Source organism: Piliocolobus tephrosceles, chromosome 14 (assembly GCF_002776525.5).
Source record: "Piliocolobus tephrosceles isolate RC106 chromosome 14, ASM277652v3, whole genome shotgun sequence".
Taxonomy (NCBI): Eukaryota; Metazoa; Chordata; class Mammalia; order Primates; family Cercopithecidae; genus Piliocolobus; species Piliocolobus tephrosceles.
Window position 1 is genome coordinate 91,825,852 of NC_045447.1, and position 27,148 is coordinate 91,852,999.

The following is a 27,148-nucleotide window of genomic DNA, read 5'->3' on the forward strand; positions in this document are numbered from 1 at the left end:
GCTTTGTTAATTTATTCACCTTTTATATATGACAACTGTCAAAGCTACTGATTAATTTTGATACAATTCTAAAACATATCAAGAAATAGCTGAAGATTACTTTTTAATTCTGGTCTGCCTGCCTTGAAATTGGGTGGTGATGCTTAATTCTGTTAATTTACACATATTTATTGGGAATCTGTTATACATTAAACTCTAATGCAGTGTGTTAGATGGAGGGAGACTGGCACAGAGAACTGGTACAAAATATGTTAAAATATCTTCTTTGCCTTTAGGGATTTCAGTCTACCTGTGAAGCAAAGAGAGCACCGATGAATCAATTAAGAAACAATTAAGTGCCAAATTGTGAGCTGCTAATGATGAATGCAACAGGAAGGGAGAGATGATTATGAACTGTAGTCACTGGAGAATAGTGTGCAGTAGAGGTGGGGGATGGGTTACTCTGTGCAGGCAGAATGGGATTTGAACAGGCAGAAAAGGAGAGATGAGAAGAAATTAGGAAAGGTACAGAATTCCCTTTTTCCTCTATCATTCATTCAACAACTTTTATGGAAAGTCTACAATAAGCTAGGCCCTATGCTTAGGCTGAGCGTGAACTACAAAGGAAAAAAGACACAAATCATGTCCTCAAGGAGATTATAGTCTGGCAATGAAGATAAACGTGTTATAAATAACCATACTACAATGCAGATGTAATGTGGGTCAAAAGAGAAGTTCCAGTGATTGCAGCCAAGAGCAATGAGCAATAGGTCATACTGATTTAAGTGGGTCTCCCGTGGTCATGTCAGTTATGTCACCTTAATTTGGATATTGGTTCTGTGAGATGAGAGCTTTCGGTTTGACAAGGATGATCAGGTCTGGAGAGCTGGTCATGCTAACATGAGTTAGTGTAAACTAATTATAAATCAAAATTCAATTCATTATTTTAAACTGAAAAGACTTTAACTTGGTAATGAACTCAAGAATACCAGAGTCAGCAAGGCTTCTTGGGAAGTGGGGAGTCAAAAAAGGTGCTGAATAACCTTATGGGTTACATGAAGACAGCAAGATTCTTTGGTTCCCCTGTGACTGGAAGTGGGATGGGGTTGTCTTCTAGTCATGTGCATGTTCTATTAGCCCTCTTACAAAAGACTGTCACTCCTATCTCTGCTTCAATTGATTGCTAAATCCTATGAAACCCTCTCATCAGCTGCAACATACCACCATACCATACCAGACACTACGAGTCAAGCACATATGACACATAATCCTTGCACTCAGAAGCCAAATCAACTCAATGAACATTTCTGGTCATTCATGCCATTTTTAGTGCTAGACATGCTTTGTGTGGCATTTAGTGGTACTTTCAGGAAATATGATCTAGAACTTTCTGTTGCTCACTTCCTACAAAATGTCTCATTGTGCAAAGCAGTATTTCTAGAGGACTGCTGAAGGAATGCAGGCCATCGCTTCACTCAGTACTCTAAAAGATATCTCTGGGTTAATTCAGAGCATCAGAGTCTTAAACTAGGTTTTATCTAAAGGGCATAAGCAGTATGCTACTGCATTTTAACAGTCATTCTTCACCTCTAAGAGGGGTTTGAATTTGTGTGTGTGTGAGAATGAAATTCAGACAGTTAATATAAATATTTTAGGACTTTTGGACCATATGATCTCTGTTACAATTATCTGACTCTCCCGTTGGGTCCAAGGCAGCTATACACAATTCATAAACAAATAAGCATGGCTATGTTCCAACCAAACTTTATTTATAAAAATAGGCAGCAGGCCAAATTTGGCCTGCAGGTTCACTAATCCCTGTTCTACTAGGCACATCATCAACCTTATTAAAGACTGTGGAAAGGCCTACAAAGAAGAGGCCAAACTACTCAAAGTCCAAACAAATGTCCTGCTACAATGTGAGCAAACAGCAAACTTGCCCACATCCACTCTGCCCTTTAGGTAGAGTGAACAAATGATAAACTGGGGCTAATCCCAGTCCTTTTTCCTGTTCCTTCTCTGTAATAAAGGTTAGAGGAGAGTTAAGCATATCTAAGCCTTATCTTTTTATCTCTAAGAGCATTCTGAGAAGGGAATAATAAAGACCACATCTTAGAATCATCAGCATTCACTGAGGAAGACAAATGCAGGGCTTTTTGTTTGTTGTTTTACTAAAGATTGGAAAATGTGGCCCACTAGATAACAAAACATGAAGAGAATTAAATATGTCACTCAAGTGAAAAGAATGACACTTTTGTTATTATTGTCACTCTAAAAAAGAGCAAACATATGCAAAGTCAATGCCCTCTTCTGACCTGGCTAAATGTAGCATTTTTAGTAATTTAATCATGTAGAGAATAATTTCTCTGTTCATTACACTTCCAGGTAAATTTTAAGGTGTCAGGTTTTCATTTGACTGCATAGGATAATGACTTCTCAGATAAAGGGAGTCTACTGCAGCAGAATCAAAGGACTTCAGAATTTAGGAGGAGAATTTAAGGATTACATATCACACGTAATCCATGTCTGAGGAAAGTGAGGCTTAGTCAATGCCCCCAAGGTAGTGAGTAGCAGAGGGAATTCCAGCTGGACCTTGACCTAATATTCACACCATACAATGGTCTTATCTGCCTTCAAAAGCCTGGAGTAGGCTTAAACTTTTTCAAAAAAACTGTCAGAGGAAAGTGTGGATGGATACAACAGCCAAACCAATGTACCCTGGACTACAACTGTTTGACTCATCAGTCAGCAACTTTTTAGCAAGGTACTTCCTCTTCAAGAAGGACTGGCCCTAAGTCAGGTGGATGTGTGTTACCCTATCCTTGAAATGCCTTTTGTTAAATTCAACATGGCACATAATATACTGGTGCAAGTTCATAATCAGACTCAAGAAATGTAAGCATGCGTTTAGAAGGTGAAACTCCAATGCTGACTTATGCCAAAAAGCCAATCTACTCATGTTCTTTATGGGCTCCGGATCACGTGGAAACTTCAAGAAGGTGTCTGATCTACCCAACTCCCTGGAGGGGAATTCGGTGAAGTAAGATTAGAAACTATTTGGTCTCTTAAGGCAAACACAGCTACAGTAGATTAGCCAAAGCCTGCATATGAGGCTTTTTCTCACTATATGCCAATGTGATTGAGACTTGTGTCCTCTGGTTAATGTCAGGGAGATTTTGGTAGTGTAGGCAGTGACCTCATTTGACCTGATGTCTCAGTATATTAAAGTAGGTGGTGAAATCTAGGGGGAAAAAAGTGAACCTACAACCATCTGTTTTTTGTGCTCTTTAACGATTTTCAGAGCCTTCAGGCTTTTTATCAATAACAAACAAGTTAATAAAGTAATTTACAAAACTCCCTAGGATCTTAGAATGCTTTTTATTCTTTCATTAAATAGAATTGGAAGAATTCACCAAATTAAGGCCAATTGCAAATGTATCCACAACTGCTTATCCATTATCTGGAATTTCCCATCTCCTTGGTTCTATCATTGCTACCTGTCCTTTGAGTCATCTGATTACTTACTATGATAGGCAAGTTGGCTAATCAAAGTAGAAGGGAAGCTCAAATCATTTTATTGTGTCCTTCTCACTGGTTCCACTAAAAAGTGATTAGCTGGATTTTGGGGAAGAGGGGTTGAGAGATAAAGACTGTAGGTTAAAACAAAGAAATAACATTCCTGAATTATCTGTAACTTAGAACATCTCCCATGTTAGTACGGGTAACTGCTGCTTATCTAAACATGGCTAACTTTTCATAATGATAACCAAAAACCTGTTGGGTTTGTTTTCGAGTCAATTTTATATAATTTTCCTTCTTGACTTTATAAATATGAAACTATCCGTAGACAACATTGATAAAGATTAATAATTTGTTCTTCATGGTAAGTGATTTATAAAACACCTAATCATAGGTATTTATCTACTGATTCATCTGTCTACCTATCCATCTATCTTATCTAAAAACTGTCAATCACCTATCAATCATCCCTCCATCCATCCAATCATCCATCCATCCATCCAACCATCCATCCACCCATCCAACCATCCATCCATCCTATGTGAGGTTGTATTTCAGTGGTTAAAAGCTTGGGCTCTGGAATAAGCAAATTTGAATTCAACTCCTACTGCATTCACTTACTGAGTATGTAGCCTTGAACAAATTATTCAGTCTGAATCCTAGTTTCCTCTTCTGTTAGATGGGGATGCTAATAACTATCTACCATTGCAAGTGACTTTGAGGATGAAATAACACGTCAATGACTAAGCACAGAATCTAACATATAGTAAATATTCAGTAAATAGCAGCTATTATTGTCTTTGATAAGGTTTTTCAGATCCCAGACCTTCAACAACAGCAGGAAACAAGACTTGAATGCCTTCAGTTCTGAACCTTCATAATCTTTAACAGCCAAAGAGAGATGGTGCCTATACCACGGTCATTAAAATAGTAGAAATCACCCATCTATTATTTCATGAAATAATCACTTGTGAAAGTCAAACATGAGCACTGCTGTCAGGAACTGAGGGTAGACGAGAGAGGCACTTTAGTAAATGTGACGACGGAAATAAAAGAGATATGCACACAGTGTTAAGACAGATGACATAGTGACTTACTGTCACTGGTGTTGGTCAAGGCTTTCAGAAAGGGTGACTCTTGAGTCCGGTCTTAAAGGATGAATAGGAGTTCATTAGAGAGAAAAGAAGACAGGCACGCTTGGCCTCTGCTCCCAGTATTTTTTGTAAGTCGCTTGCACTGAATCTCACAACCACCAGAGTTGTGGACAGAACTGCTATTACACGACAACCTTTAAAGCAGGTGTGTGTGGCAGGGAGATTCTCCTAATACCAGAAACTTAGATGTTATGTATTCCCTAAATCTACTCTGAAGACCTGCCACTAGAGACGGGCAGCACCAAAAGAAGCTGGTCCTAAGTTCAGAAATATTTCTGTAAGGTGGTGATATTCTGAATAAGAAATTAGGTCCAGAATAACAATGAAGTATGTTTCAATTATAAAGATAGGAACAACATAGAAACCCTATATGAAGAAAAGGAGGCAAGATAACATACAGAAGATATATACTAGGGTAATATACACAAAAAAGTCAGAAAGGAAAAGGGATAACAATTATCTCAAACATAGAGAAAGGAATTATTCTGAGTTATTCGTGAACATGATTTTTAGTACTGGGAAATCAGCAATGTTTAATATATGGGACCTACATCTTTGCCAGTGCTGTCATCTTTGCCAGTTCCTGGAGCATCTGCTATGACTACACTGGAGAAACATGTGGAACACAGCAGCAAATGAGTGACTCTGTGACACCCAGGTCCTATTTCTGTTGAGAGGTTTACCTGGCTAAGGAAAATGTAAAGTGCCCACTACTTAACACGGTGAAGAATGAAGTAACTAACACTCAGGCCTCCTGGCACGGTGGGATTAAGGCAAGTCAGGCAGGTTGCTTGGGCACTGATGTATAGGTGGTGCCAAAACATCCCCAGAGGAGACCTGAAACGTGGGTTCAGTTAACTCTGGTTTATACAGACAACTCCTTACATAACTGGCAGGAATAAATTGATTCTACTCCCTTTGAAGTAAAGAGAGTATTCTACAGAAAACGAAAGAAACAAACCTCCTTCCCTCAGTTTCAGTTAGCTAAGGTGACCAAACGTCCCTGCCTGTCCTGGGGAGTCTCAGTTTATGCCTGCTGTTTCACTATAATTATTAATACAGCCTCCTCTTTCTCAATGTGTCCTGGTTCAGATGATTAATCAAATAGCTGAAGAGATAAAATCTTCTATGCAGAAGAATGCCAATGTAGACCAACTGATACACCAACTGATAAAAGAGGAAAATAATTATTTTACGAATTCCAATGGAATTATTAAATCTGGCAAGAATTATCAGTTGGAAATAAAACTATCAGATAAAGAGCTGATGAAGAACTAGAGATTGCTCAGTGACAAACTAACACGACAAGAAACAAGTAAAATACAACTTTATAATGGAGAGTGCCACTACCCTGATACTGTGGTAAATCTTAACTTCATCCACCATGGGTAAACAAGGGTACAACATCACTTATAATACATTCTAGTCACAATGTTTAACTTGAATCTAATAAAGACTTTAAACGTAACTTCTAATTTATAGTAAATCCATGAGATACAGGAGCAAACTAAATCATACTATAAGAAGCAATCAGGCAAATCTAGGCCAATCTCTTGAATATGCCAGTGAAATGCAAAATGGGTCTCTACTAGATTAAAAGAACCTTAAGGGACATAACAACCAGATGCAATGTGAAGTCCTGAAATCAACCACCTCTAGAGGACATTTTGGCAGAATTTGGGAAATCTGAATATGAACTGGGTATAGAATGATAAAAAGAAGTTAATTAATTTTAGGTATAATAATGTATTATTATTTAGGTAGGAAAATGTCCTACTTTTTTAAAAAAAGAGATACATACTGATACATCTAAGGATATAAGTACATGTTGTTAGAATTTGCTTTATTACTTCAGCATAAAGTGTGGTTAAAAAAGACTTAGGTTATGTATGTCTACATATATATATATATATAATTTACTTTTATTTTTTATTTTTATTTTTGGAGATGGAGTCTTCCTCTGTCGCCCAGGTTGGAGTGCAGTGGTGTGACTGATCTCAATCGTGGCTCACGGCAACCTCTGCCTCCTGGGTTCAACCAGTTCTCCTGTTTCAGCCTCCTGAGTAGCTGGGACTACAGGCGCACCCCACCATGCCTGGCTACTTCTTTTGTATTTTTAGTAGAGACGGGGTTTCACCATATTGGTCAGGCTGGTCTCGGACTCCTGACCTCAGGTGATCCACCCACCTCGGTCTCCCAAAGTGCTGGGATTACAGGTGTGAGCCACCATGCCTGGCCCACATATATATAATTTAGAAAATCAATTTATCCTCATTCCCACTAGGGGAATGTAGAACTATTTAAAGAACAATCATTTGAAGGAGTTTAGATCAGCCTGTGCTAGATGGCCCCATGTTTTGGTCTTGCTTTATCATAAGGAGTGTGCCCGTTTCTATGGTAGACTAAGCCTGCACTGACGGAACTCTAGGACAGCAGCTTTTCCCAGGATCACGGCACAGACAGGTCTGGAGAAACTGTCCAGGAGAGCTCCTGCCCTAAGCAAGCTAGATGTGGCAGCATCCAATTCTCATACTAACTAATGGTTCCATGTCTAGAAATTCACAAATCTAAACTGAGGGTATGTCATCAGAGATATGATGAAGTCTTGTCTCAAGAACATATCCATAGTCCAATACAAGTGTCCTAGGTGCAAAGAGGACTCTCTCAGAAGGTCCATCCCAGGAGGAGGCGGCAAACCCTAAGGGGGAAGATGTAACCCTAGTAAGCACATAATTACTAGATACTAGGTGCCTCTGACTGCCCAGTAGCAGGACTCTCTGTAGGGAGAACAGTTACAGACGACAGGTAAAGAGTAGACCAGGTAGGGAGGGGAGGAGATACGACTGAAACTAAAAAGAGAGAGCTTAGAAGAAAAATGATGCAAGGTGAAGAATTTATCAGTAAATGTAACTTTATAATGGAGGATGAGTTAGTCTTAAAGGCTAGGGCAAGACATCACAGTAGCAAAGTGAGAAACAGAGAGGAGTTAAGAGAGAGCCAGAGAGATTCAGAGCTGAGGGTGGAGGGTAAATTAAGCAGACAGGAGAGACACAATGAATGGGAACAGGGAATGATGGATGAGACACAGCAGCAACATGGGGAGATAGATGGAATTTGAAATGGCAAAAGAAACAGAAGGACAGAGGGGGCAGGAGTAAAAAAGACAGTTGGTCAAAGGTTGAGGGGGCAGAATTTAGAACAGACAAGAGCTGAATGCATCTTTTTCATCTCTGTACTCACTGAAACTTATACAGTGGGAGTCCAGGAGGAAGGAACAAAGGGACAAAGGACAGAGGGAGGGAGAAGAGCCGAATGGAAGGCAGGCAGGCAGGAAAGCAGAAGAGAAAGACCAGAAATGAGAAGAACTATATGAAGGTGTGGAAGGACGATGAAAGGAAGAATGAAGAAAGCACACATTTCAGAGGCTCGCAAGGGGGTTAATGCTAGTTAAAATACTAACTACTCCAAATACAGTGCTCATAGGCATTGTGCCACACTTCAGAATGGCATAATTCAAATTTACCATAAGAATACAAGAAATAGTTTGATCGGGCAACTTTTCTGTGGCTGATGTGAATCATATCTTATATAAATGCCTGGAATTAAGAGTAAAAGCATGACAATTTTACTGAAAAAAAAAAAAAAAAACAGTCATATAGCTCTCAGAATCTTCCATGCACTTCTGAGTGATGTCAAGCAGCCTATCAGGGCCTCTTATTTTCCCCATGGGCCCGCTCTCATCCAGTGGATCACTTTATCATATGAACTGGCATAAGGCTGATGATTATTTTCTACCCATTCTTCTGTCTGCCCAGAACCAAAAAACAAGAGGCAGATGCTGTATTAATATAACTAATGTAGACAGAAACCTGGCTAAATACTACCAAAAGAACACTCGCTATTCAGGTGCCTGGTTATCTACATTGCTGACTACATCGATCACATTAATCCAATGATTGCCAAATCTTTACTTCCTTTCTGTTAGGTGAGATTTATTGCAGAGAAGTAACAGATTTCTAGGATGCAAATCTTTCCCAGGAAATGAGTTTGAATGACAGCTCACAAAATAATTCTGGAATTAGAAATTAGACTCACATGCAATTTTCATGCAAAGGAAAACCTATCCATCAACATAATAGTGGTTCCCAGAAAGCAGTCAAGTTCTGGATCTGAAAACTGGAAACCAGGAAGTCTGATGTTTTAAGAAGCCATAATCAAACATATTTTTTGTTTGCAGTTGCTAATGTGTGTAGGTGTTTTCTAGCACATGAATAAGATTGGATTTTGTATCAAAAATTATTATTACAAGATTTCAAATCACAATGGCATATGTGAGAATTGCTAGTTTGCAATTTGGGGGAGGAGATAGGTTGGTGAAATCAGATTCCTAGAGTCTTCAGTTTGTTTTTCAAACAGAAAACAGTAAAAGAAATATTCTCCCTGACTCATGATACTAGTCCCTGATAATCTAATTTAGATTTATGAGGTTGGCATAAATTCAGTATCTATGCTCCCTAACTTTTGAAGTTTGAATCGTGTATGACATACACAGGACAGAATAAAGAAGTTATGATAATCACAAAACCTCCACATGGAAGTAAAGAGAAAAATCCATAGGCCCTCCTGGAAAGATACTCACTATTTGGTAGAGTCAGATAATTGATATTCTCGTCGTCTATCATAGCATTCCTGGATTCCAGGATCATTCCATAAACTCTTTATTGCATCTACATATGGATTCTCAAAAGCAGACACCTTCTCCACATCAACTTCTCGAACTAATTGTGCATGAGCCTGTTTAAATAAAAAAAAAAGGCAATTTTAATAATCTACTACTTTCCAAATTTTCTTTGTTTTTGCTTTGCATATTACATTACATACAATTCAGGTAACATCTTCCTTCATATACTGGTCTTTAAACTGGTTTAAAATAAAGTCACGTTTCATATATTTTGTTTTTCTTAGCGAGAACTCAGTCCCAAATCTTTCCCTCTAGAGTAAACTTTGATGTTACTTAGATTTGATTAGAGGAAACTAGAGGAAGGTTGCACATTCAGCTCTCCCATCAGAACAATGAGAAAGTTATGCTTACACATACCACTATTTTTACATATTATCATAATCCTAAAAGAAAAGGAGGCAGGAGTAATTATTCCTCTATGTTTATAGTTTATTATAATCTAACATATAATATAGCCAGCTTATGGATGTTGTATGTCTAAACAGAAACTCAATCAGAATCCTAAACTAATCAGGATTAGCTTCTCTAGTTCACTTTTAGAATAGTGTGTAAAACCATTAGAAGAACAATTAATAGTAGTAATTTAATCTGGACAACAATGACAATTACCTCTCCACTCTTATGCACCCAAACTTTCAAAATATTTGTTTTTTATCTGTCTTATCTACATTATCAGATTGAGTACCCCCATTCAATCTTTTAACAATGTAAAAGAACTTGGTTATATTCATTTAGCAGGAAGAAGATAAAGAGATTAAAAAATTTTTAAATAAGATTGCAATGAAAATATTTTATGGTCAACCCTCAAATTAGCCGGAATACACCACTGCCTAACAATCAAAATTAAACTAGGGTTTACACAAAGTATACATACAGAAATATGCAACTAAACACAAATAACTAATTGTGTTGGACACTGGAGGCAGACGGTTGATAATTACTGAAACAGTACTGATTTTGTGCAGAAATACAAACTTCTAAACAAGGTTAGTGAATGGCTATCATGATGACATCATGGCCAAACTATTCATTTCACAGAATATTAAGCAGACAGAATGTTAATAAATGTAATCCAGTTAGGCCCTGTCTGGTTCCCAATCTTTACCTTCCTTCTCTTCTCTTGTGTGGGAACGGCCCCATGCCAACAGACTAATCTTGACCTAAGGTTTTAGGAAGCTCAACACACTGAGACTGAAGAAATCATCTTTCTTAATTGTTCTGTTCTGTGACAATTGGATCTAGTAACTGAGAAGCCCTAGCGCTTGCTGGTATTCTGATTTTGGAAAATGAATCCCTGTAGCTGCTTTCTGTCCTGAGTCCCTGTGTAGGCAATCTTCCATGTTACCCCACCTACGATCTTACCAGCCTGGAGTCCTGTTCCTGAATCCCAGGTGGGGCCCACCTCCATTATCGTTCCCCTCTGAGACTCTCCCTTTGAAAACAGAGTATCACTGGCCCCTCAATGAATCCCCACTGCTGTGCTCTGCCTCTTAGGCAGTGTAATATTTGTTGTCTTTCTCTTTAATCATGGTTCAAGTTCCAAGTTCCAAGACAGGCTCAACACCGCATAATCAGGGCCTAGCAAGGTGCCTGGCAAGTGGTAGATGTTCCACAAATATTTGTTGGTTGGTTGGAAGGAAAGAAAGAAGGAAGGGAAAGAGGGAAAGGGAGAGAGGAAGGGAGGGAGGGAGGAATGGAAGAAGGGAGGGAGGGAAAAACTGAACTACGCTAGAAATTAGGAATTCTAACTTCTAATTCTGGCTTTACCCATAACACTGGTCATAACCTTTAGGAGAAACTACTTTTTCTCTTTATAACTTGATTTTCTGTGTTCATAAGAAAAGGCAATTGAACCAAATCACCAAAGAGCTCATCTAGCCATAAGCTGTATGACTGTAAATATATAATGAACACATCTACAATGCATAGAGCACCAAAATGTTAAGACACTATCCCTCTGGGAGCACCCAGTACCACTGAGCAAAACATGAACTTACTATATCACACAATAACTGTATCACACAATACAGGACAGAATGCAGTTACATATGCACATGAGCAATGCTCCAGGGGGGTGGCGTAAGCGCAACTGTGTATGGACTGAGGAGGTCAAACGAGGTGTCAGAGAGAAGACAGGATTTAGCTGGCGGGTGAAGATGAAGATGAATGACCCCTCCAAGGAAAAGCAGCATGGACAAAATAAACATGGCACTTTTTAAAAACTGTGACCGCTGTTAACAGTTAAAAGAGGCTACCTTCTTTTGACTGAAAAAAAAAAAAATTGTCTTGTGAGAAAGTTTCATGTTGACTCTGATTCAAATTAACCTCTATACTATAAACTTTTGTCTCTGCTATAAACCCATTACTCAGAAGTCAACCTCCATCAAAACTAAGAGAGAATATTGCCCTCAAAAACAGAGCAATCACCATGTTGCCTTCACCCAGGTTGGAATTTCTAAGTCACTTTTACTGCCTCCTAAGTTTTGTTATTTCATTCCATCCTTGTTTTGGAAAGTGACATTCAAATATAATCAACCATAATTTGCATTTATGTAAGAGCTTTCATCTCAGATTCTCTAAGTTATTTAAAAGTATGACAGCATTTTACAAAATACATACAGATTTTTTAAATTGTGCATATAAACGTTCCCAATAGAAAGGCAATACTCTCAATTTCTTGTTTAAAAAAAAAAAAAAAACTTCTGTATGTGGAAATAGTATTTTTTAGTACGTTAGAGTAGGAAGATAAATTAGACCCTTTTTTCTATTTGTCCAAATGTCAAATGTGAAATAGTAGTAAAAATTATAAGTAGTTATGCTAAATTAAACAATAATTAATGAAAAAGACAATGATGAAAAGGAAAAAACTCAACTCAAATATTACAAATAACAAGTCAATTACAATAGACTATCCTGTTTATTTTGAACATTGTGCACAGAAAAGCAAGGGAGGGCCAGCTGTGCTGGCTCGTGCCTGTAATCCTAGCACTTTGGAAGGCTGAGGCAGAAGCATCACTTGAGGCCAGGAGTTCAAGACCAGCCTGGGCAACATGGCAAGACCCCATCTCTATTAAAAATACAAAAATTAGCCTAGCATGGTGGTATGTGCCTGTAGTCCCAGCTACTTGGGAGGCTAAGGCAGCAGGATCACTTGAGCCCAGGAGTTCAAGGTTACAGTGAGCTATGATCACGCCACTGCATTCCAGCCTAGGTAACAGAGAGAAATACCATCTCTACAAAAAAAAAAAAAGCAACCTAGTATGATTTAATGAATCACATAAACAAAATGTAAAATATAATTCTATTTCATTTTAAGTTACAATTAAAATATACTGGGTGGAAATATTTAACGATGAATGCTAGCTTTCAGAATTCTTAGCAAGCTGGTGGCAAGGCTTAGAGGGAACATTGTGAGAACTAAGTAGCTACTCTCAGGAACTCTGGCAGAATTCCAGGGAAAGACCACATGGAAACCGCAAGATGTGCCAACGTGGTAATGTCTTGTTTTCAGAATTCAGTCGTCATAAAATTCAAGTAAATCTTAGATGTGTTGATGTTTCCATGTTTGCTTCTGCAAAGGGAAGGAGGAACTGAGGTCCTACCACAGTGGGTCTTACCCTGCCCACAGCAGGCCAAGCCTTTAGGTGAAATGAAAAAGATCTCATAGTCACTTTGGAAGAATTTTCAAAATCTCATTAACAGCTTGAAGGCGGCTTTAGACTGGAATGTCACACCTACCCAGAAGTAGAAAGCCAAATGGTAACTTCCACATTTGCGGAAGCTCTTAGACACAAATATCCAGCTTATTAGGCCTGCTCTGTCTGAAGGGATGCCCAACACACACAGAGGACCTCAACATCAGAAAAAGTACAAGCCAGCATCAGAGTTCATCTCAATTCTGAACTGCAGCACACATCTTCCTACTTTTTTTCTAAGTGCTTATGTCCTTTTGGCATTTGACTCTAAAGAAAAAAAAATCACAAACTCCTAAATGAACTGTGAAAAAAAAAAACAACCCTCAGCCTTTTTGGTTTTGTTTTCTTCTGCTCAAAGGAAGTACAGAGTGAAATGATGGATGCTGAGACAAGACTGACTGTTGTAAATCCACTTCCACCAGTACTAGCTGACTGTGATCTTGTACAAGTTATTTAACATCCTCAACCTCTGCTTCCTAATTACCTCCCTCTCATAACTCATTAAATACATGTAATAATAGCACTTATTTTAGAGGGTTAAATTACAGAACACATATAAAATACTTGAAGGAAGAGCCAGACACCTGAGGCTACTAGTCATTTAAAATGCAAAAAAAAAAAAAAAAAAAAAAAAAGGAAAAATAGCACAAAATAGTACAAAAAATAGAAACCATGGTACAAATACCTACTAGATTTTTGTGACACTGGGAAAGTCATCCAAGCCTAAATTTGCTCAAATGTGAAATTACACTCTGGAGGGCCTTATTGGATAACAGATCTCTGAGTTTTCAAATTTCAAATACTGCTTAGCATAAAATCTCCTGCAGAAAACTGGGCATGAACTGTATTTATCAGAATCAGACTGTTTCACATTTTCTGACTTCATTAGAACCTGAACAGCTGCCCTTCTTTCAGGCACATCATATGCAGAGTGACAGTTGTTGCTGTATCTTTTTCTGAGCATTACTGCACAAATGACAAAGAACAGCAAAGTCATACTGAACTGCTGCTGGCTGGGTTCTCATTGTTGAGTGACTCACTCCCATAAAACAGTCTCTCCACATTTATGATTCAACATGTGGCTCAGCAAAATTAGAAATTACTACATGACACAGCCTTTTGAAGCCCCTCATGAAAATGAAAGATCTTCTGTGTGGAGTTAAGGATCCACTGTTTCTTCTTTGCTAAACTTCCACATCCTTCTTAAACTTGGCATTAGATGGAGACTACTGAATCTCAAATTAGTAATTCTGGGAACCACAGTAGCAAAGACGAAGAAACTTGAACAACAGCCTGACACCAAATCAGGTTTCAATAATAACTCTGTCATGTACCAGCCCTGTGTCTTTAGACAAGTCACTCAACCTTCCTGAACCTCAGTTTCCTCATCTATAAGATGGAACAATTTGTTGTAGGGCTGTTAGAAAAAGTAAAAGAGATGTTTCTAAAATGCCTAGTACAAATATTATAATTACTATGAAATATTGTGGTATCTCAAAAGTACCATTAATAATAAACTATTTCAACAAATATTTATCACTCACGTGTTAGACAATATACAAGACACCAGCAGAGAATGTATGTTAAATACAATGTTCTAGATTACAATGTCAAAGTTTATTAAACTGCCACATATCCTTTAAGACTTCACAAATTGATTTATTAACTCATTATTAAGTTTGTTCTTCTATCATTAGATTTTTATTTTTAATCTTCATTATGGTCACCAAGACAATCAAAGACTACCATCTTTCCCAAAAAATATTTGCTGGAACTATAATTCTCCTTTTGGTTTCACTGGCCTACAGACTTTATTTGCGCATTCTAACATAGAATGGGGATTCCTTCTTGGGTAGAGGAAATACTCCTCCTTTACTGTTTAAAAAAATTTTTTTTTCTTTTCAGAGAACTCAATCTCTTTCTTGGCCCTACCACTACCATTTTCCGTGTAAATATTCTTCTATTTGGTTGTTTAACATTTTCCTTTTTCATGTTTGTCTGTAATGTCATAATTATCAGTATCAATGACATTGTAGGTCAGATGCTTGATGCAGCATGACAAAACCTACATCAAACACTTCCAGAGTATGTTGATTGATATAATTACATGATCCCATTACAAAGAATATTGCCTTCAGGTCTATAAAATCTTGGGGTACAATGTAAAATTTTGCACTCTCTGAAGTTCTACTATTATCTTCATAATTATGATGCTGTAGTATCCTAGTATGGGTGTTGTGTGTGTGTGTGTGTGTTTGTGTACGCGTGCGCGCATTATTAGTATCACCAAAAAAACTAGTTTATCTTCACAGAGTTTATACAAAGTCACAGTTGATTTTAAAAAATTGAGGAGCGATTAAAGATATGCATATTCATTAAAATTCAAAACAATTAGGGTATGGTCTGTATGGCTACTTTCAAAGAGTATTTGAGGAACATTAATTATGTTAATGGAAAATTAAGTTAATTGGAATGTTAATAGTTATTTATTTGACAAATGGGTTCTGAAGCCAAAGTAAGAGAATGGGGAGAATAATGGTTATAAACAGTCAGATGTCTGTGCTGCAGAACACAGGAGTTACAATAAGGCAATGGCCCTTACCTAGAAAGGCGCTATAAATCCATGAGCCTAGCATTGGGGATATTATTGGATTTTCCAAACTTGTTTGACCATGGAAGCTTTTTTTGCCTCCAGATCTATTGATGAGACTGGTGGTGTATTAAATCATGTTTTGAAAACACTGACTAGAGACTGAGACTCCTAACAACCAACTATAGGTTGATTTTACACAAACGAAACAACTGATTGACTGATTTCTCCCCATTTTGGCATAACAGGTAAATGCCTGCTTTATAGATTCATATCATCTTCATTTCTGAGATCACATAATGTTATGTGGTTCATTTCCTGATATTACATCTCAGAAAAAGCCTAATCATTTTAGTCTTTTGTAATGTCTGTGCTCCTACAATCTTATTAACCAGAGGAGTATGTTGCTGCTGGTTTGGAATTTTATTTTATTTGACAACAGGAAAAACAGATAAAGAAGATTTCCCTGTTCAGTTGGTAGAATTCAGACAGGTGAAACAATAAAAAGAACAAGCTCTTCGATTAAAAAAAGGCCCAAATGCTCCCAAGAATTTCAGAGTCTTACACAGGAAATATCCTACTGGAACATCCCATGTGAAATCTGACCACTGAAGCTTCAGACATTCAAGAAACTGTGTTAGGAAAAACTGAAAGTGAAAGGCTCACTTTCCCAGAATCTTGGGGAAGGAATGGAGCTTTTAAAATACCTTGCTTAAATGCCCCTTTAACAAGCAAGAAACTGTTCTATTAACAAAAACAGAGAAAGAAACAAAAGCAATACCTCTTTATCCTATGAAAAAGAGTAATGAAGCAGTCAGAATTTTTTTTTTTTTTTTTGAGACAGTCTCGCTCTGTCACCCAGGCTGGAGTGCAGTGGCATTATCTCGGCTCACTGCAAGCTCTGCCTCCTGAGTTCATGCCATTCTCCTGCCTCAGCTTCCTGAGTAGCTGGGACTACAGGTGCCCACCACAATGCCAGGCTAATTTTTTGTATTTTTAGTAGAGATAGGGTTTCACCATGTTAGCCAGGATGGTCTCGATCTCCTGACCTCGTGATCCATCTGCCTCGGCCTTGCAAAGTGCTGGCATTACAGGCACCACACCTGGCCTAGAATTTAAGTAGGAAGAAGGGAAGGAAAATAACTCACATCCTACAAGGCATGGTTTTTTGGTAACAAATTATATAATTTGTCACTTTAAATAAAGACCCAAAGTTTGAAAATATTATAGATAAGAAGTGTAAAAAGTTACCTGGACCAGTGTTGAGAAACTGTTAACTTTCCATTGAGAGTATAATAAAATAGTTCTAGTCTACTACACACTTTTGAGTATAAAAAAGCTACCAAAATAGTTAATGTTTGTATTAGCCTGTTCTATAAAGAACTGCTATTAAGAACTACCTGAGACTGGATAATTTATGAAGAAAAGAGGTTAACTGACTCACAGTTCTGCAGGCTGTATAGGAAGCATGAATGGGAGGCCTCAGGAAACTTACAATCATGGTGGAAGGTGAGGGGGAAGCAAGCACGTCTTACTATGGTGGAGCAGGAGAGAGAGAGAGAAGTGGGAGGTGCCACACACTTTTAAATGATCAGATCTCGTGAGAACTCACTCACTATACTATCATGAGAACAGCAAAGGGGAAATCTGTCCCCACAATCCAATCACCTCCCCGAGGCCCTTCCCCCGACAGGTGGGGATTACAATTTAAGATGAGATTTGGGTGGGGACACAGAGCCAAACCATAACAATGTTGTATGTCTTTAAAGTATTTATTGACTGGCAAATCTATGTTATTACATTGATATTATTCAAGGAAGTGTGTGCATTAAAAAATTTTTTTCAAATATAAAATTCTTCCTAAAATATAAACTTTTGATATATCAATGTAGACTTTAAAGTAAAAAATGAGCAGAAATATTTTTCTTGTACTTTAGGTACTTCATGTACTGTAGTCATGTTCTTAGCCGTATCTCTTTCTAATATCATGTCCCTAACATCCTTCAGATAACTATATTTTTTCAATATTGACATATATTTAACTATTTCATAGAATTATGTGTAACATTCTTAAAAATTGCTTTAACCATTTTAGGTCACGGTTAACATTTTCAATCATGCTCTTGTTGGTAGACCTTAATAGTTTTAATTCAGAAACGGTCTCTCTTGTTGGCTAAGATACTTGGTAAGCTTTGAACAAGGTCTGCTGAATGGTAAGTAATCTCACTCTATTATGTTTTTCAAATGGAAAGACATAAATATTTCAATTCAAATATTTTCATAGAACTATCTTTTGGTATTAGTTCAGAATACTATTATTTCACAAATACATTTAGGAGATGAAACTCATAAATAGATTATTGCAGCTTGTTTGGATATAACTGTGACTGAAGTGAGCCATAACTATTCTAAGAATATTTCTGGTCCATTGGTTTATTAATTTAATACATACAGTATTTTACCATGACACTATGCTCCATGAAAAACTACACTCATATCATTACCACAAAATACATTACTTTGAACACTGACTTTTAAAATTTTTTAAAGAAGCAAAAAGCATTTACTATAGCAATCAAAACCATGTTGGATATTTCACTTTATTAGCATGAACTTCTAAAAGCTTCATCTTGATTCCAAGAATTAATGAAGGAAAAAACCAAACCATCAATTACCTGCAAAGTTTTTCTTCTGCTAAGAGAATTAACAGATTAATTGCTATCGCTTCATTTTTTTGTACATGCATAAGAAAACCTGGAAAACAATGAGCTAAATTAACTTGGAAAGAAAGTCATTTGATCTAAAAGAAAAGTCATGCTTCTCAGAGTGATATAAAAATGCATTCTCTGCTGCTGCACAAGCTAAAATGTCATCTTTGGGCACAGTGTTCTGAAAATAACAGCAAACTCTTGAAATAGATGTTGATACTCTTTCCGAAGATTTGTGTCTTTTGTATTTTGTGTGGTTGATTATATTCATGGCTACAATGGTGGATGTTAAGTATTGATAAATAATTTTATATGAATTACACATTATCGACTTTCTTGAGAAACAAAAATACAGTACTTAATTTTTTCTTAAACACGCATTTTCAAGTTTTGAAAAAAAATAATGGCCAAAAAGATCTGTTCCAAAATAAAAGCATTATGAAACAATAAAACAGATTTACATCAAACAGTAAATGATAAAGCAAAATCTTTCACACCTCCACAGTAGGACTGCTTCAGCCTTCATTTTCCACACACATTTCACATGTAACTAGCAAATGCCCACTGACCCTACTCATAGAAGTGTGGTGTCTTCATGGACCTGGCAGCCTACACACCAGACCATGGCATGGCTGACTGATACAAGTACTGGAAGAGTTTGGCTGCCCCTAGTCACTTTTGTCCCAGCTTACTCCATATTAGCAGGAATGCCCACATACTGTCTTTGAAAGAGAGATGCAGTTACAATGCATCTGGGAAGGGATATCAGATTCAACCAAGTGTAAAGCGAGAAATCTGTTTAACTGCAAAGGCAGAATCTAGAAATACAAAGTGGATGTCTGTTAAATACATCCTGGATTATTTTAATGCAGCTATTAATAAGAATGCTTCATTAAAAAATAAAAAAACTGGAATAAATGCTAAACAGGTGGGAGGCAGGGACAATAGGTGTAAACACAAGTATCTCAGGCAAACTAGGACTTATGATCAACCTATGCATGGGGAAGACTTGAGCAAGATATAAGAGGCCTAAATGTGAGATAACGGTCTGCACATCTACCTGATACAGCAAAATTTTGTAAAGGGGTCAGTATCTAAAATTGAGAGCTTTAGCATTAAAAACAACAAAAACAAAAAACACACCCAAAAAACAGATGTCCTAATTCTCTTGACAGATTAGAAGTCCCAGCAACACTGCACCATATTCCAAGAGGGCAACAGGCTGTAGCTAAGAAGACTGCCAATAGCTTCCCACTATTGTCAAGAATAATGAGAGAGTACATAAATTTTTATGAAGGTGAAAAATATCCTATGTTCTATAATGCAAAAACAAACAATGCTGTGTCAAATAATAGAACCTGGCCAGCTTCTCATTACCTGTTGACCCTGAAATAATGAGTTTGCACCCTACCCCCATGCCCAACTCCCCATAAGTCTGGTGTCGTCGTTGTGTCATGAGATGAGGAAGCTTATGAACTCTCAATAGAACTGAGAATTATGCTGAATCTGACTCCTACCAGTGGGCATTTTCTCAGCTTCCTGGCTAGAATCAATTAAAAAGTGTGCACCTGGGATCTTCTAATGTTCTTTCCCCACCAGCCCTTTAATTTATGCCCTAGATGCTTGTGCTATGAGTTCCAACACACACAAATCTGAACAAGGGAACTAAGACATGCCTTAAGTGCCAAATGGTACCATATGGTTTGGGTTGTCAAGGGTGGTCATACGCACATGGATAAGGGTCTATGGCTTTGGAGTCAAACACATGGAATCAAACCATGTTCCCATTTCCTTGCTTTGGGATCTCTCCAAGCCTCAATTTCCTTATCCCTCCAATGAGGTAATGATAACTATGTCACAGCACTGTTGTAAAGATTAAATGTAATAATATATACAAAACAGTATAGTAATAGGCACACATTAATGGGTCAGTAAACAGAAACAATCCTTGGTTTGTACGTCAGATATGACTCAGGAGGAATGACAGTGAAATGTCCTCACACAACCCTTTTTTTGTATTCAGTAAAACAACCCTTTTGAGTGTAAGATCTTTTGGGCATCTGTTACAAAAATAATCATTTCTATGGTTTTTACCAACATGCTGCAGCACTATTAGTTTAAGAAAATGCCATTTTAAATTCTCAAGATACAGGTTACATATAATAATTACAGTGACTATTTTACAGTCATAACTGTTTTGCAACTGGAAGCACGTTGACTTAAAGTGACATAGAAACGAGTTTTTTTTCTCTACAGAAAAGGCCGAATTTCATTATATTGCATTCAACTCAACGTTGAGTTTTTCAAACAGGCAAAGACCACAACCTGAATAAAACCTTGTTTAAGATATGGAAATATATGTGCATGAAGACTTTACCAGATAGTATATCCACGCATGCTCTTCCCGCTGAATTCTGATGAGCTTCCCATGAAAAGCTAAAGTGATTGGAGATGCAGCAGTGGTCATGAAATCAAATCAAATCCATGTTTAAATAACTCAAAAAAAAAAAAACCAAAAACAAAAACTTAGCAACTTGCATTGTTTTTTCAAGAAGATAAAAATGCATATTGCCTCTTTTATGTGTTCTTAGCTATGTATCTATTTTTGAAACGTTTTCATGTAATTTCTAAATTTAGCCCCTACTTCCTTTTTACTGTGTCATCTGAGCTACAGCCAGTGTCTGATAACATTCTGATCTTCACTCGGAGGAACCTATACAGAAACTGCCTCTCAGATGAAAGATAACCTCTCACTAACCTCTTCTGTGTTTGCAAACAAGGAGTGTATATGGATAGTATATAATGACTGCTTCATTCTTCCCTCTCATTTCTAGGGACACCACTTACGTAGATTTTAAATATTTTAAAATTCCCTTCACTTGTTGGTAGAAATATCAATCTTTCCAGAGCATCAACATTTTTTATTAAACCAATCTCTTGTTAAAAAATATATGAGTTAGAGGAAGAAATTCATCTCTTTTAACCTAAGGCAGAAGATTCAGGAGAAAGAAAACAAACCCCGTGTCTACTAAAAATACAAAAAATTAGCCGGGCGTGGTGGCAGGCATCTGTAGTCCCAGCTACTCAGGAGGCTAAGGCAGGAGAATGGCATGAACCTGGGAGACGGAGCTTGCAGTGAGCCGAGATGGCGCTACTGCACTCCAGCCTGGGTGACAGAGTGAGGCTCCATCTCCCCCACCCCCCAAAAAACAAAAAGAAAAGAAAAGAAGGGGCAGTGAAAACAGAGCTGGTATGGTGGTATGAGGTGATAAACCACTGCATATATAGACAGAAATTTCTGAATCCTTTACCTGGGTTAATTATCATTTCATGAAAACATTATTCTATTTTCTATTCATTAATAGTAGATTTAAGATAGATGAATTATATAGCAATTAATTTTTTTTTTTTTGTAAAAAAGGACAATTTCAAGCAATATATTCAAACTTTTAAGCAGAAACAATCTGAGTAGGTTGCCAGTAAACATTGCACAGGAAGTGCTAACCTATAGATCTGGTGAAGAATGGATGTGTAGTAGGGCCTCAGACTTTCCAGAATCCTATCCACCCTCCTGTAATTAAGCCTTTCCTGATTATTTTTTTCTTTTGGGCCATTCACAATCTTCACAGCACAACTGTCAGGCACCAAACTACATTGTGCCTGTCACTGCTATTCAACTGATCATGTTTTGTACATAAAGGATTTCCAACAATGCAGTACATTCGGTCAGAGACTGTCTAATATTTCTTGCAGTCTAACACAATTTTCATGTTAGATCAATAAATATTTCTACAATGGAGCTGTGCTGTCTTGCCCTCATATATATTTGTCCAGAAATGTGATCTAACAAGACTGAGGAAAAGATGATACAATGACCAGTACAGGACAGACAAAGCAGTTGGAAGGCCTGGTGGAGCCTCTGTTATGGTCTAGGACCAGTCTCTTAACCTTTATATGTTAAGGGTTGACTTCTATAACTGGAATATTGGATTATATAATGGCTGAGATGCCTTGCGCTTATGATTACACATTCAAACATGGCCAAAGTGAAATTAAAATATTTAACCAGTGGTATGGTATTGGTACTGGTCAAATAGAACAGAGCAAGGCCCCGGACTTTCCTTGTCATGCCTCACATCAGCCTTTTAGGTGCTGGATCACAAAAAGGCCAGGATGTCCTGGGGTGGGACCAGAGCTGCTGGGGCCATTCATGGAACTTGGGAAAGCAGCTATATTATTATATTTTTTAAAACATTTTAACACAGGTATGGTGTTATCAATAGTAGGGGCTGAATACTAACCCAACATATAAGTAATACCTTAGAGTCATAAGTGTTACTTTATTTGAAAGTTTTTATTCTTATGTGAAAGGTACGAATGCTTAAAGATCTGAAAATAAAAACAAATTCCCATCAATGCTATCAATAATCTTTTTGACTGTTCTTCTTCACATCCTTATAATTCAACATTTTTTTGAGGCAGCCAAGTAGTAATTCCTGGCTTCTCCATAGTAGTGTTAAACTCATCTCGCAATAAGGAGCCCAAAACCATACTATGTTCCCTGCTTTCTTCAATAAATAAAGTGGAAAAGCCAAGGACACATCTGACTGCTATCCTGCTTTTACAGATGAGAAAAATGTTATTTAGTGTTCACAATAAAATTCCCTGTGGCATGAAGCAGCAATGACTGCAGCTTGAGGCTCCTCTCGACACAGCTGCAGCTTCGTGGCCCACCCGCAGCCTTGAGAGTTCGAGAGAATGAATCAGAGAACAGAGGGGAGGGCTGGCGTAGCTCTCGCACTCAAAGTGGTCCACCCATGAGCAGTTTCTGCATTGCCTTAGAGCTTGTAAGAAATGCAGACCTGTAGGCCTCTCCGCAGATCCACTGTATAGGGATCTCCAGGTTAACAATATTCCCAGGTGATCTGCGTGCAGATTAAGGTTTGGAAAGTGCTGATCAGTGCTTCTCAAACTGGGTTGAACATCAGCAAAACCTGGGGAGCTTAAAAAAAAGACTCTGATGTCTAGATCCCACCATCGAACATTATGATTTAATTGGTCTGAGACGTGACCAATTTTTTTTTCTTTTTTTTGAGACAGGGTCTTACCCTTTTGCCCAGGCTGAAGTGAGTACACAGCACAATCATAGCTCACTACAGCCTTGATCTCCAGGGTTCAGGTGATCTTCCCATCTCAGCCTTCCCATCTCAGCCTTCCGAGTAGCTGGGACTACAAGCATACGCCACCATGGCTAATTTCTGAATCTTTTTGTCGAGACAAGATCTAGATTTCCAGGCTGGTCTTGAATTCTCAGGCTCAAGTCATCCTTCTGCCTTGGTCTCTCAAAGTGCTGGGATTATAGGTGTGAGCCACTGTGGTTGGCCTGGCCAAGATTTTTTAATGCCCCCCCCCAAGTGGTCTACACTGGTAGAGACCTTAGTATCTGAAGTATGGGGCACAGAGAGAAACTATCAAAACCTATGTGTATAATCTGAGGATGACAAAGATCGTACGTTTTGTCATATTTAATGCTCAGAGTAACAATGGTGTCAGGACTTGTCTGATGTCCCTGTGTGGTCATCACAGGGACATGTGGTCATGTCCAGGAGTTCTAAGGAGTCATTACTAAGTATCTTTGTTAAAACATAAGAGATTTCTTATGCTTTGAAAGACCTGAATAACTTAAAGATAACTTAAAAACACATTTTTCTTTTACAAAATGGTAGTCTTCCAAATATGCTGACCTTTTTTGTTGTTGTCATGACAAGGGGCTGAAGTGGCAGCCTATCTGGCAGAGATTTTTGTATGAACATATTTCATCTAACCCTTCAAGGCCAAAGAGCATTTCAACAATGAATGTGAAAGCAATTGCTAGAAAACTTGTGCTGCAAAAAAAGCATTTTGAAAATGGATATTTGAATATGTTTCCATTGTGGTGTGATTTTGCTGTCAAAACCACTGTTAAGGTGTTATACTCCCCCCCACCCACCACACACACACACATCTATGTGTAAACTTGTAAAACTGAGAAAAAGTCCTTTATAAAAAGAGTTTCAGTGGGGTTTTTAACTCATTTGTTAAACATGAATAATGCAACATCTTTCAGTTAGTTTGAAAGAACAGCTGACATCAGTGAAGATGGACATTTACTAGCAAAATTTCAATTAAAATCCTTTGCATAATTGGTGAATAAGACTGAAAAAGAATCATGATATAGTAAGCAGAGTTAGTAACTCTTTCCATTTATAACTACATATCTTGTGTGATGTCCTTTTATTTATGAGGCATTCAAAGTTAAGTACTGACTTAAGCTGAACTTACTACCAGACCAATGGATTAAAGTGTCACAAATGATTAATCAATTAAAAAAATTAAAATGTTTTATATCACAAAGGATTAAAAATTTTCATCACATAGAACTTTAATAAAAGTCAAAATAACTTTTATTGATGGGGTACATGATTTTAAAAGTTAGGACCACATGCAGTTTAACAGGCAGTCTACCCTGGGTATTCAGTAGTATCCCACACCAAAATCAGGAGGATCAATTTCCACCCATGCAATATAAAACCATCATGCATATAATTGATAACGTGTTCTAGTATCTATCATGGTCACCCACCAGAAGTGGAAAAATTATTAATTGGTATCATTGTATTTATAAAAAGCCTCTGTTAAATATAGTACAGTGGAAAACTACTAGACAGCGTTCTGAGGACCAGGTGATATACGCTTTCAATGTGACAGAATTATCTGTTTCATACTCCGTGTATTAATATTTAGTTTTGTTGCTGGAATCACTAAACATCCTGACCTTAATATTACTGTGCCTGTAAAAATGCCCATGTGATATAATGGACACTGGTATATAGAGAATACATCTTATCTGATCACAGAAATACAGTTCATGATTTTGTGAAATTTTACCCTTAAATGAAAATCTTCATGGAAAATGCATGAGCTGCAGGTAATAAGTATTCATGAACACTTTTATGTATCTATATACCTGCCCTTCAGTTTTCTGAGACTGTCAAAGAGTCTCATGTGACCTAAACTGGTTGTATGTAATTGCCTTGGCCAGCTCCTTCTCATAATGCATTAACCAGCAGAAGAATCCTCCACTGGCTCAGTGTCATGTGCTCCTCTCACCTGAGGTGCCTCTGCTCTGGGTAACTCTCAGGGTATAGCACATGTAGGTCAAAGACATCCTTTGGAAAAATTAGAGTAAATTTTTTTTTTTTTTGGCTTTTCCAACACTTTTCTGTTTTTCAATATGGGGCACAAAAATCTGAATGAAAATTCAGACAGAAAATAAAAAGTAAAACCAAGTATCATGATTTTACTGTTCTCCATACTGTACCCACCACAACTCCTCTACCCATTGTACTGGAAATGACTTGCTCCCTGCTTGCTAACTGATAACAGAGAGGAGCTGGAAAATGAAAAAAGTAAATCCAGGCTAAGTTTCATCTACAAGGACACTTTATTTTTCCTTAAATCCAGCTGTCCAGTAACAAAGCTCTTGCTTCAGTTATTCACAAAGTGGTCTGGTTTGAATGTTATGATACAAACTAGATATCCAGCTCTGCAGAGCTACATGTACTATGCTGAGGTGCTACACTACAGGGTGGGAAGAAACCGATGTGGTTTGAGGATTGAGGCAGGAGATGCTTGGAGTCAAAGTGTATGGCAGCATAGTATTTTATCTGGGTGAGAAAACACAGCATCCATAAAGTTAACATTAAATTGTGTATTTAGAAAAGCACCAAAGAAATCCCTAAAAACATGACCTTGGTAGTACTCAATCTACAACAAGTATCATCTGTCCCCCTTCTCATTAAGGTTAACTGAATGCATATTTCCCAGTGTTGTAAAATATCCTTTAACATTATTCTCTTCATCATTTATGGGTTATTGTATCTGCAATACTTTATTTAATACCTATCTAAGCACTTAAGTTTGTGCACAGCACTGTGACTGGCACATTAGGAGATACCAAAAATGGTTGGAAAGATCGGAAAACAAAAACAAAAGGAAGGACATGGACAACGATGGGTTCAATTAAAAGGTATCCTCCAAAACATATATACCAGGGATCTATGCAAATCCTTCTGGGAGCTATTCACATGTCCATCTGAACACTTAAATCTCTGAGGCAGAGAAGGAAGCTCAGAGAAGGAAGCTGGGTTAGTGTGGTTATGTTGTATGGTTGTCAGATTATTCACTGCACAAGGCCCTAATCCAAGAGAGAGGGGCAGCTACACTTACAGCTGCAGGCCACTGGCCAGACACACACAAGCTGTGTCCACTCACAGGTTGGCCTTTTCAATTTCACAGCAAGACACTGCTCAGACTAAGTGCAGGACTAAAGGAAAGGCACTAACTGTACCAGCTCAGAAACACTTCTCTTCCCTGACTTTGAACAGCATTTGCAGCATGTGCTACATAACTGAACAGCTCATTATATACTGCCTTGTGCTGTTCTTGCTTTATTTTTTATTTTCATTTTATTTTTTACTGAGATGGAGTCTCATTCTATCTCCCAGGCTGGAGTACAAAGGCACGATCTCGGCTCACTGCAACCTCTGCCTCCTGGGTTCAAGCAATTTGTCCTGCCTCAGATTCCCAAGTAGTTGGGACTACAGGCATGCACCACCACACCCAATTTTTGTATTTTTTGTAGAGACAGGGTTTCACCATGTTGGCCAGGCTGATCTCGAACTTCTGACCTCAAGTGATCCACCCACCTCAGCCTCCCAAAG

At 37.8% G+C, this 27,148-nt stretch overlaps 1 protein-coding gene across 3 annotated transcripts in view; it reads right to left on the bottom strand.

Annotated features, from left to right (window-relative positions):
- Positions 1–27,148, bottom strand: part of LOC111543374 (guanine nucleotide-binding protein G(q) subunit alpha) — a 270,636-nt gene that overhangs the window by 96,268 nt on the left and 147,220 nt on the right. For all 3 annotated transcript variants that reach the window (XM_023213327.1, XM_023213326.3, XM_023213325.3), the window contains exon 3: positions 9,292–9,446. In XM_023213327.1, the coding sequence (XP_023069095.1) occupies positions 9,292–9,446 (155 nt within the window). The remainder of the gene's footprint in view (positions 1–9,291; positions 9,447–27,148) is intronic.